Raw genomic sequence first — 17,434 nt, 5'->3', positions numbered from 1 at the left:
AAAGGGAGATAAAGTCAGGCTGCACACTGTAGTCGACATTGTCATCTGGCATGAAAGGTGTCTGTCTGCCCTCTCACACCACGGCCGAAGTAAAAGGCACGACCATGGAGGATCCGATCAACTCATCTGGAGAAAGAGAAATCTGGAGGCAGATGGACAAGAAAACATTTTTATATTAACCTATCCTGACGACTATGTTGGAATCTTGCAAAATGAATCAGTGACCTCGCACGACAACTCACTCACTACATTTCATCTCATCGAATATCTCCCCTAGCGCCCATCACTCAGGAGGTGTAAAGTATCGCTGGAAACGATCGATCTTCTCAAGTCCCAGCTCCGTAATGACCCAATGACAACTCATGAGTAGGCTTGGAAAGCGCACCGTCCAGAAGTTGAGGTAGCCCTCCGGCAGGCCACCAATGTGGGCCTTGAGGCTTTCAGGCATATCATTGTAGTGGTTGCGCTTGTTGCGCAACGCACGCAGAAGATCCAACATCCTCCCTCCAGTGTATTTGCGCTGTTTACCCAAATTCTCCTTGAAGTCGCGAGGAAGCAACCGCAAGAAGTCCATTTCGGGACCCATGACCTGCTCAGCAACGGATTCCAAGCAAAGCAGATCATCAGAGGGAGGATCACGGGGCTCAAACTCGAAATGGTCAGATACGTCACAAAGGAAACTCAGGCGATCGGAAGGAGGCCAGAAGAAGGGATGCATGAGCACATGGCTGGCATCGGGACTAAATAAATTGAATAGCAAGTCAGGGAGCCGAAGCAAACAAAAATAGCACTCCTGGAGTTGACTGAAATACATACCGCTGGCGAGGATCAAGGGACAACATTGACCTAATCAAATCGTCCGCCTCGAAGGCGTAATCGCCGAGCCGATTCAGCTCCTCCAGATCAAATTGACCTTTGACAATGTTCGCCTCTCGCATGAACTTTCCGTTCTTGTCGAAGGGGTGGCTGCCACGGGTGAGGACATAATAAAAGACGCAGCCCAACGAGAAGATGTCAATAGCACGAGTGGCTCGGCGATTCGTCTGCGGGTCGACAACGGCCGGTTCTGATGACTCGGTATGCTGTGACTCGGAGCTCATGGGCATATTGTCATCGTCCACCAACAACTCGGGCGCCCGCCATCCGGACGTGCCAGCGGCGTGTGCAGTAGTAGCCCGAAAAGAACTCTGATTGTCCTCAAGCTTCTTGCAGAGACCGAAATCGGAGATAAGTAACCGCAGAGATCGTGAAGCGGATCGACCACGAGACATGGCCACCAAGATGTTCTGGGGTTTCAAATCGCGATGAACGATCTTGAGGGAGTGCAAGTAACGGACTCCTTGAGTGATTTGTTTCAGAACATCTGGCAGGTCGAGGCCACCTTGAACTAGCTCGGGGAGCTGGGAGGGTCGTTCAATGACGTCTTGTAGCGATCCTGGACAGAGCTCTAGACCAATGTACAAGAACCCGGCGGCCTGCTCACGGCAGAAATAGCGGATGACATTGTGATGATCGTCGCTCTCTTGTAGTAGGCCAACCTCGTGCGATGCGATGTCATAAAATTCCACAAGCATCCGCTTCACAGCTACGTTACGGCCGTCGAAGCGGCCTCGGTAGACCACGGTACCATGGCTACCATGTCCAAGGACAACATCCGTGAAGACCTCCAATCGACCGATTCGAATTACTCCGTCCATCTCAACGATCTCGTTTGACACGGTCCGAGCCATTTGCACGTCCGGCTCTAGACGGGATTGTGGAGCCATATTGTTGACTTGCTCGACGACTCGGTCAGCTAGAGCAGCCTCGCCGTCGTTGCCTGGCTTTTTGCCCTTACGATGGGATTTACCACCACGTGTGCCACGCTTGCGAGGTTTCTTCTTAGGCTTGTCAGGATCCTGGGTACCATCGTCCGCCTCAAGGTCATCAGGGCCCCGTGAGGGTTCCTGATCTGCACACGAGGTGTGGAATGCGCGGGCACGCTGCTGTCACGAGACGCTCGCGGAGTCGAATCCCCATCTGTTTCGCTTCTGGGCAGCTCAACATCGACAGTGACATCGGGCACTCGAGGGTTCGGGGTAGACGGTTGTTTGAGATCCGGTGCTCGACTCACAAGAGGTGTGGGAGGTGCCGATAGAGACGATTTGTCGTTGGAGCTGATCATGTTCTTAATGTCCAATTTCTGCTTGGCGAGGTCGCGAATGTGATGCGAGTTGAAATAGATGAAGGTGCCGATGAACAGCAATACCAGGGTGACTACAATATCGAGCGCGTTGTCCCAACTTTTGCGGATGATGGCACTGTTTCGAAGAGCGGGAGGTAGAGCCAGCTCCGATGGCGTCCTTGGGACTTCCCTAGGCACGTCGTTCGGGATCGCAGTTGTCGAAGAGCTGCCCAGCCGAGGAATCGACGCAGTGACACGGGGCCCGGTCAGAGAGTGAACACCAGAAAGTGCATCGCGTTGCTGACTTGGCGTCAGGCTCATGAGTGGCTGACCCTTGCGGAAGAAGTCTTTATCATAGCACTGAGCCATTGGAGCTCGTCCAGTCACGAGAGGGTATGTTTCCTCAGACAAGGCGTACCACCCTCCTGCATTCGTGGAGTCGATAAATACCCGCGTGTCTCGACCATCCAGGGTACCATAGTCTGGATCAGGCGGTTGCAAAGGCTGAGACAGCAAGACCAGAGGAACAGATACATCTGGCGCATGCTTGTTCGTCGGTCGTACAACGTCGAAGACACGAGCGACTGGAGACGGGAAACGTTGGGTGTAGCGAGGTCGATCCATACGAGAATGGTCGAAGCCCAACACGACGCCGTCGTGCATGCTGTAAATGTGGCTTTGGTCCATTGTGCGGTAATACTGGCTTTGGAGATCCATGTCTCTGTTATTTGGGGCCCACTCGAAATACTTCAACGTGCAAATCTGATCTCCTGTCTCAGTATTTTGAATTGCCACGGCATATTCCACCCGACCTAGCACCAAAGTACCAGATGTGGTCTCGCATTCGTCGCTGTCGGCATCGAGGCCGTCCACCTTTCGACATTCCTGGCCAGTCGTGAAGGGGCCACGTGAGCTGAACACACGGATGATACTACCCGTCCGAGCGTCGATGGTGTACAAGGTGGTCTCCTTTCGTGCGGTGTACGTCACGGCGGGTTGAAATCCAGAATACGGCGTCTGGTCGACCAACTGTTTCACAGTGAGGCCGAGTTTCTGCAAGCCCGCATCAGGGCCTGGGCTGTAGACATATAAGCTGCCGTCTTGACTGGGCTCCACTATCCACAAAAAGTCATCCTCGGGCTGAGTGTCATCAAAGCTCGAGCGGTTTGCGCGGTGGTAGATGCTTTCGACCAAAGGACTGCTGGGCACCTCAAGAGCCCAGCGAGAGGCGCCCGTCTTACGGTCTCGGGCGTGAATAGTTCCGTCGACGGTCGCCAGCAGCACAAAATCCTCGACCTCCCAGTCCTGAAGGGACCGCGCGTGGAGCTGCGAAGCCAGACCAGCAGCGGTACTGCTAGCCCGGACGGGAGGGGCTCGAACGGCGCGGCCGGAGCCCGCCAGAGCCAGGGTTGCTAGGGCGCTCGCATCGTTGGATTTCACGATGGGAGGAGCGGCTACAGTGACCGCGCTGGGGTGATTTGCATCTCCTTCGACCGGCGCCGAGGGCACCGAAGCTCGGGGGATGGAGAAATCATAGGAATCTGACTGCTGCTGCGGAGCAACCAAGATCGGCAGGACTATCAGAGCGACGCTGGCGGGGAGGGTCAAACAGGCGCCCGGCAGCCGCCACCTCATTGTGGAAACGTCAGCTCCGTGCGAGGAATTGCAGGTGGTCGAGACGAGGGCGAAGATGGCAGCCTGATCATGGGCTAGAGGAGGAGCAGAATTGGATGGTCTTCAGGGTCGTTTGGTCGAGGCGATGAAGGTCGTGTGCGTGGATGTCGGGACGTCTATTGTGGATCGAACCGAGAATTCGGCTCGTGGATCATTCCCCCACCGCCAGCGGAGTGGGATGATGTGATGTTTAGGAGACGGGGTCTCGGAGAGGGTGAAGATGATCGCTTGGAGTGGAGGGGGGTGGGTTGATGTACAAGCTAGCGACAGATGGGAGGTAGGTTGTCGCCTCGAATGGGGACGGCCGATCAAGAGTGACAGATGAGCTGAGAAATGGGAAGACAGAAGATGAAAGAATGTGTAGAAAAGGGAGGAAGCGAAAGCTGGAGGCACTAGACCGGAGAGGCTAAGGCAATGGTGCGACTGATGACTCCAGCCCGGGCCCAAGGGCGGACTATCCTTCTTTGGGCGCTGGAAGACTGCAGTGACAGTCCCGTCGAGCGTCGGTGGGCTGCTGAGTCAGTGAGTCCAGAATTCAGTTCATTTAATCCATCCGTGCTGTATTGAGTATTCACTACTCAGTGTATGAGTGCTCAGTGTATTGGTGTCCGAGAACGGTAACAATAGTGACGATACACCCGGCGAGACGAGACGATTCGGTGGCTGTAGAGTCACTGAGTGTGGACTGTGGAGTGTGGACCACTGGAGTACTGGACTGTGGAGGCCGAGGACCCGACAGGGGTCAATTACATGCTACACCGAGACCAATGAGTCCTGCTTGACGAGCCCCACTAGACGAAACTTCAAGAAAAAGTGGAAGCCTAACGATTCAACGGGCATCCGTGGTGTATCAACCCGGTATGGGTAATTTTGCGTTTTGTGTCACATCAAGATATCAGCCAACAAGACTCGGGCTTCAGCCAACCGATTCGGCATGAGGCATTCAGACTGTCAACCTTTAGTACAATTGTCGGGGCGTAAGGTTCAAAGCTGAGGCTGTCGTAGCATAATGAGCGATCTAAGTGTGCAGATGTCACCCACCTCATCCATACGACGGGATGAAAACATTCGATCAATGTCCATTGAAGTCCGAGGATATGTATATCCATGCTTTTCCTCCAGGTACGCTTTTCAGAATTGGAGACCTTTGCACTTTCCATCTGATCAGAGCTGAAGCCCGCCACCGTTGAGACCTAGCTAGCTACACAGTACTATGACTCCATCTCAACCTCCAGTATGTACCGAGTATGTGTCCGGCGGAGCCTCCAGCTGCAGGGCACATGCCCCATCAGTCGGGTGGATTTGAATTTCCCCATGGATATTGTTCATTAAGAACTACGGTTGAAGAGGACTCAATCATCAGACATGGTGGATGACAGGGTAGCGGAACGATTTGTCTGGAACGACTAAGGGTGGAAGATCAGCGAAAGGAACAAGCAATGTCAATGATACTATCGTCAGTAGATCTTTGCTGTACCCTCAAGAAGGGAGTAGCATCCTGTTTTCTTAATCTAGGAGGACCGAAAGAGGAGGTAGAAAGACCCGCGGCACTCTGAGAAAGCCCGGCGAGCTCGGATCGGGGCAAATGTGGGAAATAGATCAATGGAAATCTGGGCCCAGATGGATAGTAGTTACAGAAAAGAAGCCACCATGCGGGAATAAAGAGGTACAGCGACGGTCCGGGGGATCCCAAGAGAAAGAATATCAGAACAGGAGAAAAAAAGGGCAAAACAAAAAAGGGGGAATCAACGTTGCAGCTTCCCCCTCTAAGGAGGCCAAATTGACACGAGGACACCAGGACACCACACATTGAAAAGGCAAGGGAATAAAACAAAAGAGACCGGGGCGCAGCTAACCGCCCCGGATCATCCAAGTCACCGCCACTGCCCAGCCGGTCACGAAGACAAAGGTGAGGATGCCAGCACCGGCACGATCACCCGTCGTGACCTGATTCATAATGGGCGCTTGCTGGTTCGTGCTGTTGGTACCAGCATTCGGGTTACTTTTCGAGGTACCACCGTTGTCCGCCGACAGAGGAGCTTGGTTCTTGAATCGGATCAGGTTGGCGTTCAGCACTCCCAACACTGACATCTCCTGCTCCAAAGCGAGTTCATTGGCGGGGTCAGTCTGTCGGCTGTACCACTTGGTGCCGCAGAGATTGCCGTTGGAGCCTCCAGTACAAGTTTCCACGGCGGCCTGCGCCGAGGTTCGCAGCTTGGGCATGATCAGGTCCGATGTGCCCGGCACAATGGTGGTGATCAAAGCTAGCCAATTCGAGAAATAGGCCTTAAAGGTTTTCTGATTGCGATCACACTTGTCGATCGGTTCACAAGTGATTTCGGACAAGACGTTGCCTCCCGCATTGTTGTAGCCCTGTGTGGGATAGAATTGCTCGGAGGAGCCGAGCAATCCTTGGACGCCCTCTTTCCATTTCGTGGCGGTTCCGTTGGTCTGAGAGAAGCAAGAAATGTCAGCGGTCGAACTCGGGATGGCCCGTCAAGCCGAGGTAGGGTTATCGAAGGGAGCAAGGACACGATACTTACGTAGTTGTGCATGTACCCAGCACCGGTAATGAAAGTAGCGTAATTATAGGTCCATTGCCAATCGCCATGGTCAGTACACTGAGTCTCGCAGGTGGTGGAGTCGGCAATATTCCAGTTCTTCTGCTTCAGCAAGGGCGTGGTGGCACTCCAGTCCCAGATGCGCTCGGCCCATTCGGCATATGTCGCGTTCTTGGTGTAGAGGGCGAGACGCGCCGCCAATTGGAAGAGACCACCGTTGGAGATGGCGTTCTTGGTGAGGTAACCACTTTGGTAGGGCCAGATCTGCCAGCGCATCCCACCGTGGCAGCTGCTAGTGTCCCAGCGAGGCACCTGGGTGTTGAAGACACCCTGCGCGAGTGATACCCAGGATGGCTGGCCCGACAACTCGGGGAAATTCACCTCGGCCGCGGTGATCGCGGCCAGACCCCAGAAGACTTGATCGTCGTTGCCCAAGTACTGACTGTAGTTGCTTGGGAAGAAGTCGTCGTCACCCTTTTGCCAGTACATGCCCGCCTGGATGGCCGCATTGAACTGCGAATCCCCAGTCAACCACCAATACTGAATGAGTGTCATGAACATGGAGCCACCTTCCCACCAAGTGCCGTCGAATTTACCGGGAATATCTTTCGAGTCACGGGAATTGTAAAAGTCCATCATGTCTGATGCGACCGTCTTGGCGGCAGTTTTAAGGGAGTCTGGATGCACCGATGGTGAGCCACTTTGCTGGCGCAGAAGAAGAGAAGCCCAACGGGGCCGATCAAGACTCACTTTCATCGTCCACTTGGACCGTGACCGCCGCCAGGGTGCCCTGGATGGCGAGCGAGCCACCCAGCAGGGTGGCTAGCCAGCGTGAGCAGATCATGAAGAGTTAGAGGGTGTCAATCTGTGGGAAATGCGGCATCGAAGGAATGAGCTTGAGTGCGCAATCCCAAAGGGTAATCCGAACGGCGTTGAGAGCCAGAAATAGAAATAGAAATGCCAGGGGAAGCGGACCAGGCGGGCCAGTCGGTACGAATCGATCAAGCGGGAGTCCAAGGAACGATCGGGTCGTTTGATCTGACGAGAGGGGCGGCGATGTGGATAAATCGATGGAGGGGAGCACCGCGAGAACTGGAGGTGAGGGCGTAAAGACCGGAACGAGCGTACGAAGAGAAAGAAGTGACCGAGGCGGGAGGCGGATCAGATCAGAGGCGGCGTAAGAGGAAGAGAGAAGCAGGTTGCGGATGGTGGACGCCAGAGACTGTGTGGGCTGGGCGGGCTGTGGCGGCGTGGAGGAGCAGAAGCGCCGTGTCAGGACTTCAGGACTCAGTCCTACTGACTCGGTAGTACTGAGTCCGGAGTAGTTAAAAAGTAACTACTACCTAACACTAACGAACGTTACCTAACTACCGTTAGTACTCTTACTCTTAGTAGTGTAGTACTTACTAGGTACCTTGCTAACTGGTTAACTATATTATAGGAGGCACCAGGGGGAAAACGGTCCGACTGAACCCGAATTGCAGAGGAAAAATTGATCTAAGGAAATTGCAATGACGGGTTGAATCTGCTTCTCTTTAGGGGGGTCGTCAGTCGGAGAGTGCGATCAAGAAATCATCTCATTGTCATTCACTAAAGAAGTAGCCGTACTCGTGCTTTCGGTCCATCTCTCATTTTGCGCGTGAAGAGCCCGTGGCTGAGCCGGGGACCGTGCCACACTCACAGTGCCTCCTTGATCTCTGATGATTCTTCTGCTGTCACCACGAGCTCATTCTGCTTCTGCCTGAAGTTTAAAACAAGGGAGAACTTATATACGCTCTAAATAGAATCATGATGACTTCAAAGTTGAAATCTCTACCTACTGGTGCTCTTTCACGGAGTTGTATGACTATGTACTATTGATTATGGAATATGCATCTCTCCTTGCGGAAAGCAGCGGCAGTTCCAATGTCACAGGACGAAGGTGTCAGCCTGTCAGGTGCCCTGTCCTTGGCACCTGAGTTCCTTTACTGTAGCTGAGTCCTACTTGATGATTTACACTCTACAGTACCTGAGGACTTCCCTGGAAATGACAGAACCACCTTCACTGATGAAGATTCCGTCGGGGTTGACCTGAGGGGTCCTAAAAATAAACGGGTCCAGTGACTCCAGTCAGGTATTGCGGGACGGTCGCACGGTCGCACGAATTGATTTCAAGTTGCTTGGTGCCTGGTGACTAATCAGCCACCACACCGGAGGTGAGATCTTCCAAGGTGTTCGAGATACACTAAGTGACATCGACCAGTACTGCTGCTACTGCATCATCGGTGTCTTCAAGCTCACTAGAGGGCAACCGCCAGTGAGTAGTAGGACACCCGGGTGTACCGCCGCTGGTCTCGGTGTTTGACCTACCGAGTATAGTAATCCGCTAATGAGCGACTCGAACTATGTGCCATTGGAAGAGGATTCCGTGATCCCACGGGAGGTGACATGGCCATGGCCATAGCCATGGCACCTCGCGATCATGATTCATCACCCTTTGGATCGAGGCTCAGACTTCCAGCGAGGGGTTCTCTGCCCGCATTCTTCGGATCGGTCCCGCAGCATTCCCGGGTTCTGGTCGTGGAAGTCACGCCGATGTTCTGTTGCGGGTGACTAACCACCCATGAAGACCCTGCCAAGGTGTTCAATGGTCGGGAGTCATCGTCATGATCGACAATCACCTCCCAACGCGGCCGTTGTGCCAGCTTCTACGGACTCACGGCCACCAAATCAACCGTGTCAAGAGTCAGGACGCATTTCCGCCGACGAGCCACCGCAGATCACTTGATCGATCTACCTTACTCGGCCTGAAAGTTGATATTCTTGACGGGCGTGAGAAAGGAAGAACCATTACCCACATCCGCTCGTCCATATCACGACGGAGGATACTAGTGTAAATACTGGGTCGTCATGCGCCCATACCGTCATGTCACTCGTATTGCAGAACGTTGAGGGCCTGATGACCGCCTCCTTATGATTGACCTGATATTGCAATTATTTATTTACGGGCACTCCCGTCTTGTCTCGATTGGGCTGGTTGATCGACAACAATGTCAGATCAATTCTCGACAGAAGCGAGTAGCTTACAGGTCAAAGCATATCAAGAGATTAGACAGGAGGAGGGGAGTTAGCCCATTGACATGGCCCAGAAACCTCTCTTATCATTGCTTGTGGCCTCGCCGATCATGAAATGCTAATGCTGACAATCTTAATGTCCACCTCGGGTTTCTCCTTATACGTCTTGACATTTTCGATCTTGTGAACCACATCCAGGCCCGCCACGGCTCGTCCAAAGACGGTATGTTTGTTGTCTAGCCAAGGCGTCTTTTCCGTGGTGATGAAGAATTGACTTCCGTTGGTGTTTGGTCCAGCATTCGCCATAGATAATGTGTAGGGTTTATCGTGCTTGAGGGTCGAGAATTCATCGGCGAATTCTCCGCCCCAAATAGATTCGCCTCCCGTGCCATCTCCTTGGGGATCACCGCCTTGGATCATGAACTTGCGAATCACCCGGTGGAAGATAGTGTTGTTGTAGTAGCCATGGCGGGCATGAGTGACGAAGTTTTCCACCGTTCGTGGCGCTGCAGTGGGATACAGACGCAAATGAATGTCGCCCATGGTGGTGTGCAAGACCGCCGCCGTCCCGGTCTCTTGGTGTTTATTGGTCCCCGCGTCTGAAGCACCAGCTACTTGAGTGGGTTTCTCGTTTTGCACGTCACGGCTGTTCTTCGAGATCTCCGTCTCGTTGGTGAATAGATAGAAACGGACTTTGGCAAATCCAGTGCTCACGAGAATGGCGTCACGTTCTTCGGCTTCCTGGAGGAGCGGATTGCTACTCGCCGCCATGGATACGGTCACCACCCCCTTCTTCTGGGGTTGACCCTGGTACAGCGCCAGGTTCAGGGCTCGGAAAGGTTCCTCTCGACCGTAGATTCGGACCACGCGGTTGGTGTATGTATTGATACATTTGATGCCGTACAGGGACCCGTACAGCAAGAAGTGACCTGATTCATCAAAGGACACATTCACCTTGCTGCGAGTCGCCTCGCCCTCTAATTCTCGTTCGACTGCGAGTCGGCGTCCAAATTCGACCTCTTCCAATTGATAGGGTGCGGTACCCGCTTGCTGCATCTCCATGATCGTAGTGATTGACTCGTCGTATGTGCGATGCAGTTTCCCTGTCGCAAACCCGAAAACACGAACTTGACGATCAGGGAAGGAAACAGTGGCAAATTGCTCACCAGACGGCGAGATGGTAATTGCCGTGGCGACAGATTTGGCCTTTTTGAAAGCGAAGAGGTTGGTTGAGGACTTGAGCTCAAATACATTGTCGGGTTTCTCGAAAGATCCATCTCCCGCACGCCAGTATTCCACCATTCCAGATTCGTCACTTGAAATAACACAATCGAAGGCATTGTTGAACGCTATAGAGACGATCGGTGAACGGTGTACTGAGGTCACCGTATGTAGGGGCTGTGGGTTTTCACCCCGGCCGTCGAACACTTTGAAGGTATTGCTAGACTCGTCCGTCACTGCGAGCAGCGGTAGAGATGCACCTCGTCGGTGAACCCAGCATACACATCGTGGTACGAAGTCGAGCGTGTACATAGCTAATAGATCTATAAGCGAGTCAGCAATCGAACGGTCTGGAAGTTACAAGTCCCCGATATCGCATCAACCCTACCAAAGGTAATCACATCGAAGATCTTGAGCGTCTTATCCGTGCCCGCCGTCGCAAAGCTTCGTCCGTCGGCACTGACATTGACGCTTCGAATTTCACCTGGATGGGCTCGGAACTCTTTGACAAACTCGATTCCATCCACCATCTTCTTCCAAAACTTGACCACTCCATCCACAGAGCTTGTGATGACAAAATCGGTAAATGGCGTCACGGTCACAAAGGACAACTGGTCCTTGTGCATGAGGGATTTCGAGTAGCGCGACGAGGCGGGCAATGCTCCGATGTACACCTTTTCGAAAGGCAGCTTACGCCTTTTCTTCTTCGGTGCTACCTCGGACGGCAGCGCGGGACCGAAATCGTCATCGGAAGAGGAATCGTCGCCTGTAACATCGATCATGCGTATTACTTAGTCGAAATGCGCTTTGCGGAGAGAGTCGACATTGCGACCGGGGAAGACAATGGAGAGAAGATGAGGGAAAATGCACGTACCATTGTCGGCGGCGTCCACTTCGGAATGGGGACGTTTGTTTGTCGCTTGGACCTGAGTTTCATCCGAGCTAGCCATTATGGCGACACTGTCCGCAAGTATCTACACTCACGAGGATCTTCTGAGTCCACAAGTGCAATCAGCCGCCGGGCGCAAGAGAGCTTCGAATCCTCGCATCAACAGCGGGCGGTGGGTGGACATTCGGGCAGAAGCTCGGACCACTCAACTTTTCTCCTTTCTCGCTGTAGAATTCCCCCCACTGTTGACGAAGCTGCATCTTTTGGCAGTCGACGATATCCTGTTCTTCAAGATCACAAGACCGCTTGCTCGTTCTTAGCTGATCATCATGGTATGCTCATATTGCGAACGCTTTTACCAACATTGAAGATTTCATGTACTAATTGTCCACCGTGAGCAGGCGTCTTTTGCCAATCCCACACAGATCTTTGCCGACGATGTCACCGAGGAGAAAGGTGAAAATGCCCGTCTATCGGCCTTTGTTGGAGCCATCGCTGTCGGCGATCTGGTGAAAAGTACTTTGGGTCCCAAGGGAATGGACAAAATTCTGCAATCTGCGTACGTAGTGGGGTTGCACTCGGCGATTTTTGGCGGGGCCTGTTCGTTGAAGAGGGAAAGTCTGAATCTAACAATCTATCTGTGAATACAGTTCTACCGGCGATATTCTCGTGACGAACGACGGAGCCACAATTCTCAAGTCGATTGCCTTGGACAACGCCGCGGCAAAGGTGCTGGTTAACATTTCCAAGGTTCAGGACGACGAGGTCGGCGATGGTACCACCTCTGTCACCGTCCTGGCTGCTGAGTTGCTTCGCGAAGCCGAGAAGCTGGTCAACGCCAAGATTCACCCACAGACCATCATTGATGGTTATCGGATAGCCAGCCGTGCGGCTCTATCAGCTCTTGAGAAGACCGCCGTCGACCGCAGCAAGGACCCGGAGGCCTTCCGCAAGGACCTGCATTCCATTGCTCGTACCACTCTCAGTTCCAAGGTTCTGGCGCAAGACCGCGATCACTTTGCTCGTCTGGCCTGTGAAGCTGTCCTGCGTTTGAAGGGCTCTACCGATCTGAGCCACATCCAGATTATCAAGAAGGCCGGTGGCAAGCTGAACGACTCATATCTGGATGAGGGATTCATTCTCGATAAGAAGATCGGTGTCAACCAACCCAAGCGCTTGGAGAACGCCAAGATTCTCGTGGCCAACACTGCGATGGACACGGACAAGGTCAAGATTTTCGGTGCCCGTGTCAAGGTCGAGTCCACAGGCAAGCTGGCCGAGCTGGAGAAGGCAGAGCGTGAGAAGATGCGCGCCAAGGTGGAGCGTATCAAGTCTCACGGAATCAACTGCTTCGTCAACCGACAATTGATCTACAACTGGCCCGAGCAGCTCTTCACCGAGGCTGGTATCATGTCCATTGAACACGCCGACTTTGACGGTATCGAGCGACTCGCTCTCGTGACTGGCGGCGAGATCGCTTCCACCTTTGACCACCCCGATCAGGTCAAGCTGGGCTCATGTGATTTGATTGAGGAGGTCATCATCGGTGAAGATACCCTGATCAAGTTCTCCGGTGTCTCAGCTGGTCAGGCCTGTACGATTGTGCTTCGTGGTGCCACTGAGCAACTTCTCGATGAGGCTGAGCGCTCTCTGCACGACGCTCTCGCTGTCTTGTCGCAGACTGTCAAGGATCCTCGGGTCACTCTGGGTGGAGGCTGCGCGGAAATGGTGATGTCCAAGGCAGTGGAGCAGGCCGCTCAAAACACCACTGGTAAGAAGCAATTGGCCGTCGACTCCTTCGCACACGCCCTGAAGCAACTGCCCACGATCCTGGCCGACAACGCCGGTCTGGACTCTAGCGACCTAGTGACTCGTCTTCGCCAGGCCATCAACAATGGCATGACCAGCTCAGGGTTGGACCTGTTGACGCCTGGTGGCGGTATTGCCGACATGCGTGAGCTTGGCGTCGTGGAGGCCTACAAGTTGAAGAAGGCTGTTGTATCATCGGCATCCGAGGCCGCCGAGGTATGTTATTATTCCTTGTTTTGCAGTAGACGCAACTCATCGTTTGTCTTGACAAATTCCTAACTTTCTTCCAATCTAGCTTCTTCTGCGGGTGGACAACATTATTCGCGCCGCCCCCCGTCGTCGGGACCGTATGTAATATGACTGATATGACATGGTGATGAGTCTTGTGATTGAGATAATTCCAACATGAATGAATTGGGATGTCTAAAGCAAAATAAATATACAATCAACTATTCTTGACGATCAAACGATTCAGCTCCCACCCGAATAAGGAAGGTCCTTGGAAATTCTCATGCATGGCACTGTATCAAATGATGTGTCCTATAGATTTGGAATTCCTTTATCTGGACGGGGGCCTCCTTTGACGAAGGGGAATCATCTCATGTTGCAGTCTGATTCGGAACCTTTTGGTACCACATCAAACTCTCTCATTGACACGTATATAGAAGGTATCTGGAATGGAATCAGTGAGATCGTCCAACGTCATCCATGCGCGCCGGACGGGGACGCGGTTCCATCTCCACTGACTCACCAGCATAGGTTTGACGGCGCATGGATATACCCTCCAAGCCGAAAGAATCAGAGCCATCCCTGACAGAACGCTTCTATTTATGAACTACTTCCAATGACTAGGTTGGAACTGAGAATAGTCCCTTAAGTTGACTGCACGAGAATTTCTACTGATAGAGGATTCCGAACTGGTCCATAACTAGACTATCGAAATAAACGATGGATTTTCTGAAGATTCTGGGCACTAAAATCGGCAGTTGCTTTCATGCCGGGCGCAATGATACAATCATACAAACAGCTGGAGGGACGAGCTGACTGGAGAACCATAGACAACGCAATCCAGGTGACCCACAATATTTGTCTGGGCTCTAAAATCTATATTGCCGGGAAACCTGTTCAAGCGAGAAGGTGATCTCCTTAAGAGTCGTAATTTGGTTCAGTGAGAGTGATTCTCCTCGAACGGGAGATGATATTTTGCGAGTACCAGACCCGCAGTGTATTGAATGTACTGCTATTTATGTGCAAGTCTTGAGCCCGAGACAAGACCGATCATGCTTCACTGACGAGAAGCTCCCGAGGTAGGGTATGTCTACACGACAGGAGGAATTCGAATTCCTTCAATATCGAAGAGAATGGCGATCAAGCTCAGAATCACAGTCTATTTCTGCGTCCACCATTACCGAAGTGGTGTTGCGCCGGAAGCAGGCAGAATGGCCGCAAGATTCCCATGGCCACCGCCGTGGGGGTGATGAGGCCAATCTTCGAGACCAATCTTCGAGAGCAACCATCCTTCCAATATAAATCATCAAGTCCGAGCGTGAAAGTGTCGATGAGTACGATAAGGCAAGCGGTTTGCAGATTCAAATGACGAGAGATTCGCAGGGAGACTGGACGAAAAATCATATGACAAAATTTTGGATGAGAAGGCAAGTCATGAAGAAGCTTGTCGGGTGTAAAAATGGTTCAAATTGGCTCATCGTAACGGGCGTTGATGGATCTCAATATTACCGTTAGGCTGAGATGGTTTCGGCAGACGCGTGCGGCTCCCCGGAGGTAAGGTACTACCCCCGCGTGTGGTGGTGATCTCTGTGCGAGAGCTACTCGCCAGGGATTGCGAGGTATCGTGGCCCGCGGGCGCAGCCCAGGCGGGTTTGACGGTCGTCACTGTCTCCGAGTTCGATGGGGAGTAAGGGTTGCCCTCCAGGACGCCGGAGCTGCTGTCCATGGGCCCACCGGTATGGTAAAGGTTAGCCCTCTTAGCATCGTGACGGCGTTTGAGATAAGCTCCCACGGCGGCAATAGCACCGAAGCCAATCGCGAGGACGATCAGCATGATGACCCACTTGTAGTGAGTACTCCACCTGTATCATAGAAGAAGAGGATGCCCATGTTAGCGCCAGTTGAGAATAGATCCGAGGTGAATTCAAGTGCGACACGTGGAGGGGGAAAGGAAAGAGTCTTGTGGTGAGTTGTCGCCAAGAGAATGTGGTAAAGCGCTTTCGTGGGAATCGAGGCACTAGGTGGCACTTACCAAGAGGGCTGGACCTCGCTCGTCGAGGCGTGGTTCGATATGCTATTACTCGACGACGCAGTCGGAGAAGCGACTGCGGCTGTGGTCGATGCTGTGTCCGTACTCGGGCTAGTATTGCCGGTGTTCTGGCCATTAGAGTTGCAGTAGGCGTTGTACCAGGTCGACAGAAGCGCTTGGTCGGCCGGTGCAGTGCAGGACGTGCAGAGACTGCCGGAGGTCTTCAACGTCGGCAGGAGAGCGGATTGACAGAAACACGAGACCCAGGTCGCTTGTGCACCGCTCTCACAGCTGGCTTGCGCTTGCGTGAGGGGGGTACAGGATAGGCCACACTCGGGAAAGGAGGCCGAGGCCGCTGCGGGGAGGATGTTGGCAGCGGCCGTGGCGGAGGCATACAAGGCGACAAGGAGAAGGCCCAGCCCATGGGCTCGAGTGATCGTCAGGAACATGGCTCAAGCCGGTGGAAAGGACCGCGGGCAGATGCCGAATGACAGTGGATACAGGGCTCGGAACAAGGACGTTCCTGTCGAAAATCTCGTGGCGGGGGGCGGGGGGAATCGTGAGGAAGCGTTGCGAGTGTGGCGTGCGGTCTTGCCCGAATTGCACCGAAGAATCGAGAAATCCTCCCAGGTTCCGGTCTTGACCTACGAGACACTCGTGACGACAGTCACTCAGCGGCGTTGTTGGGAATGTCTGCGGTGTGGACCGAAAAGAGGGGAAATAACGGGCCGCGTTTAGCATGGGCAATCCATCTGCGTATCGGCAAACAAGATCGAGAGAATCAGGGACGGCTTCGACCGAACCGAAGATATTGAATGCGGCCAACCGAAGAGGACGAGAGACAGAAAAAGCGCGTGCTCGAGCGCGAAAGCAAATGCCCGCCCGTCTCTTGAAACTGGGCCGACGAAAGATCACGAGAGCAGAGTGTGTGCCTTGGTAGTCGGCACTCGAGATAAAGGCAAAGCTGGAGGGGAAGTGCGTTTGCGAGAAAAAAGAAATGAGTGTGTGGGGAAGTTGAGTGTAGAGGGCAACGCCTTGGAGAGAAGCGAACAAAGGTGGTTCACGAGGTGTAGGTGGAGAGGGTAGAGGTCGACGACGGTGTCCAATGCAGACTTGCAAACTGCCAGAGTCGAGACCAGGCCTGGAATCAATCGTCCTCTGGTCAGCAGCAAAAGTCTGGAAGGAATCGAGAGGAAAAGGGAAATGCAACGGGCGTCACTTGGCCCCGTGATTGGGCCCGATGCGACAGACACACCGGATGCACACAGGGCTGGACCGGCGATGGAGTGGTACCTGAGCGGCACCTGAGGGGCCTGGGCACCCACCATGTCAGGGACGGTCCTCGGAAGTTTCGAGTCCATCTCCAGTCCAGTCCCAAAGTCACTAAGTGCGAAGTGGTCCACAGATCAGATCTCGGCAGGAACTTTCCGTACATGCAGAGTATATCGACAAACTTGAGCTTGATATTCCTGTCAGACACAACCAGCACTGCCTGGGAGCAGCAGGATCAAGATCGGATTGTCCAGTTGAGATGACCACCCGGCTCTCGTCACCACGACTCCAGGCGCGAATCTTGTGCGCCCGTGGTTACACGAAATACTCGAGACTTGTCCAGGGCCCCGTGCCTGAATCGAATAGAGTGGACATCTCCACCGACGGAGTTTCGACTCGCTGCAGAAATTGGCCGCGGGGAGCCCGTAAAACGGAACCATGTGGACCGGATGGGCCGCTTGTCGAGTGGATGAAAGCTGCAATTTTGGGTCATCAGTGCAATTCCACCATTCAGGCTGCGTCCACAGCTCCAT

The 17,434-nt window shown here is 53.4% G+C and overlaps 5 protein-coding genes across 5 annotated transcripts; 1 reads left to right on the top strand and 4 right to left on the bottom strand.

The window, feature by feature from the left end:
- Positions 1-283: 283 nt before the first annotated feature.
- ireA (bifunctional endoribonuclease/protein kinase IRE1) lies at positions 284-3,799 on the bottom strand (the record flags this gene model as incomplete). Its single annotated transcript, XM_056931846.1, has 3 exons — positions 284-740; positions 817-1,951; positions 1,993-3,799. The coding sequence occupies 3 exons, from the start codon at positions 3,797-3,799 to the stop codon at positions 284-286; spliced, it is 3,399 nt and encodes a 1,132-aa protein (XP_056793877.1).
- A 1,890-nt stretch (positions 3,800-5,689) lies between these two features.
- N7539_002242 (glycoside hydrolase family 76 protein) lies at positions 5,690-7,243 on the bottom strand (the record flags this gene model as incomplete). The annotated part of the gene is made up of 3 exons (XM_056931845.1): positions 5,690-6,289; positions 6,382-7,076; positions 7,150-7,243. The coding sequence occupies 3 exons, from the start codon at positions 7,241-7,243 to the stop codon at positions 5,690-5,692; spliced, it is 1,389 nt and encodes a 462-aa protein (XP_056793876.1).
- A 2,318-nt stretch (positions 7,244-9,561) lies between these two features.
- Positions 9,562-11,624, bottom strand: N7539_002241 (WD40 repeat domain-containing peptidylprolyl isomerase; the record flags this gene model as incomplete). Its single annotated transcript, XM_056931844.1, has 3 exons — positions 9,562-10,997; positions 11,063-11,440; positions 11,549-11,624. The coding sequence occupies 3 exons, from the start codon at positions 11,622-11,624 to the stop codon at positions 9,562-9,564; spliced, it is 1,890 nt and encodes a 629-aa protein (XP_056793875.1).
- Positions 11,625-11,892: 268 nt separating this feature from the next.
- Positions 11,893-13,727, top strand: N7539_002240 (chaperonin-containing T-complex subunit CCT2; the record flags this gene model as incomplete). Its single annotated transcript, XM_056931843.1, has 4 exons — positions 11,893-11,895; positions 11,965-12,122; positions 12,214-13,588; positions 13,668-13,727. The coding sequence occupies 4 exons, from the start codon at positions 11,893-11,895 to the stop codon at positions 13,725-13,727; spliced, it is 1,596 nt and encodes a 531-aa protein (XP_056793874.1).
- A 1,347-nt stretch (positions 13,728-15,074) lies between these two features.
- On the bottom strand, positions 15,075-16,078 carry N7539_002239 (uncharacterized protein; the record flags this gene model as incomplete). Its single annotated transcript, XM_056931842.1, has 2 exons — positions 15,075-15,462; positions 15,633-16,078. The coding sequence occupies 2 exons, from the start codon at positions 16,076-16,078 to the stop codon at positions 15,075-15,077; spliced, it is 834 nt and encodes a 277-aa protein (XP_056793873.1).
- Between the last annotated feature and the right edge of the window lie 1,356 nt (positions 16,079-17,434).

This window comes from Penicillium diatomitis (assembly GCF_028827545.1).
Source record: "Penicillium diatomitis strain IBT 30728 chromosome Unknown utg000002l_segment0_segment0, whole genome shotgun sequence".
NCBI classification, from domain to species: Eukaryota; Fungi; Ascomycota; class Eurotiomycetes; order Eurotiales; family Aspergillaceae; genus Penicillium; species Penicillium diatomitis.
The sequence above is the reverse complement of the archived record's forward strand: the minus strand, read 5'-3'. Positions and strand labels throughout refer to the sequence as shown.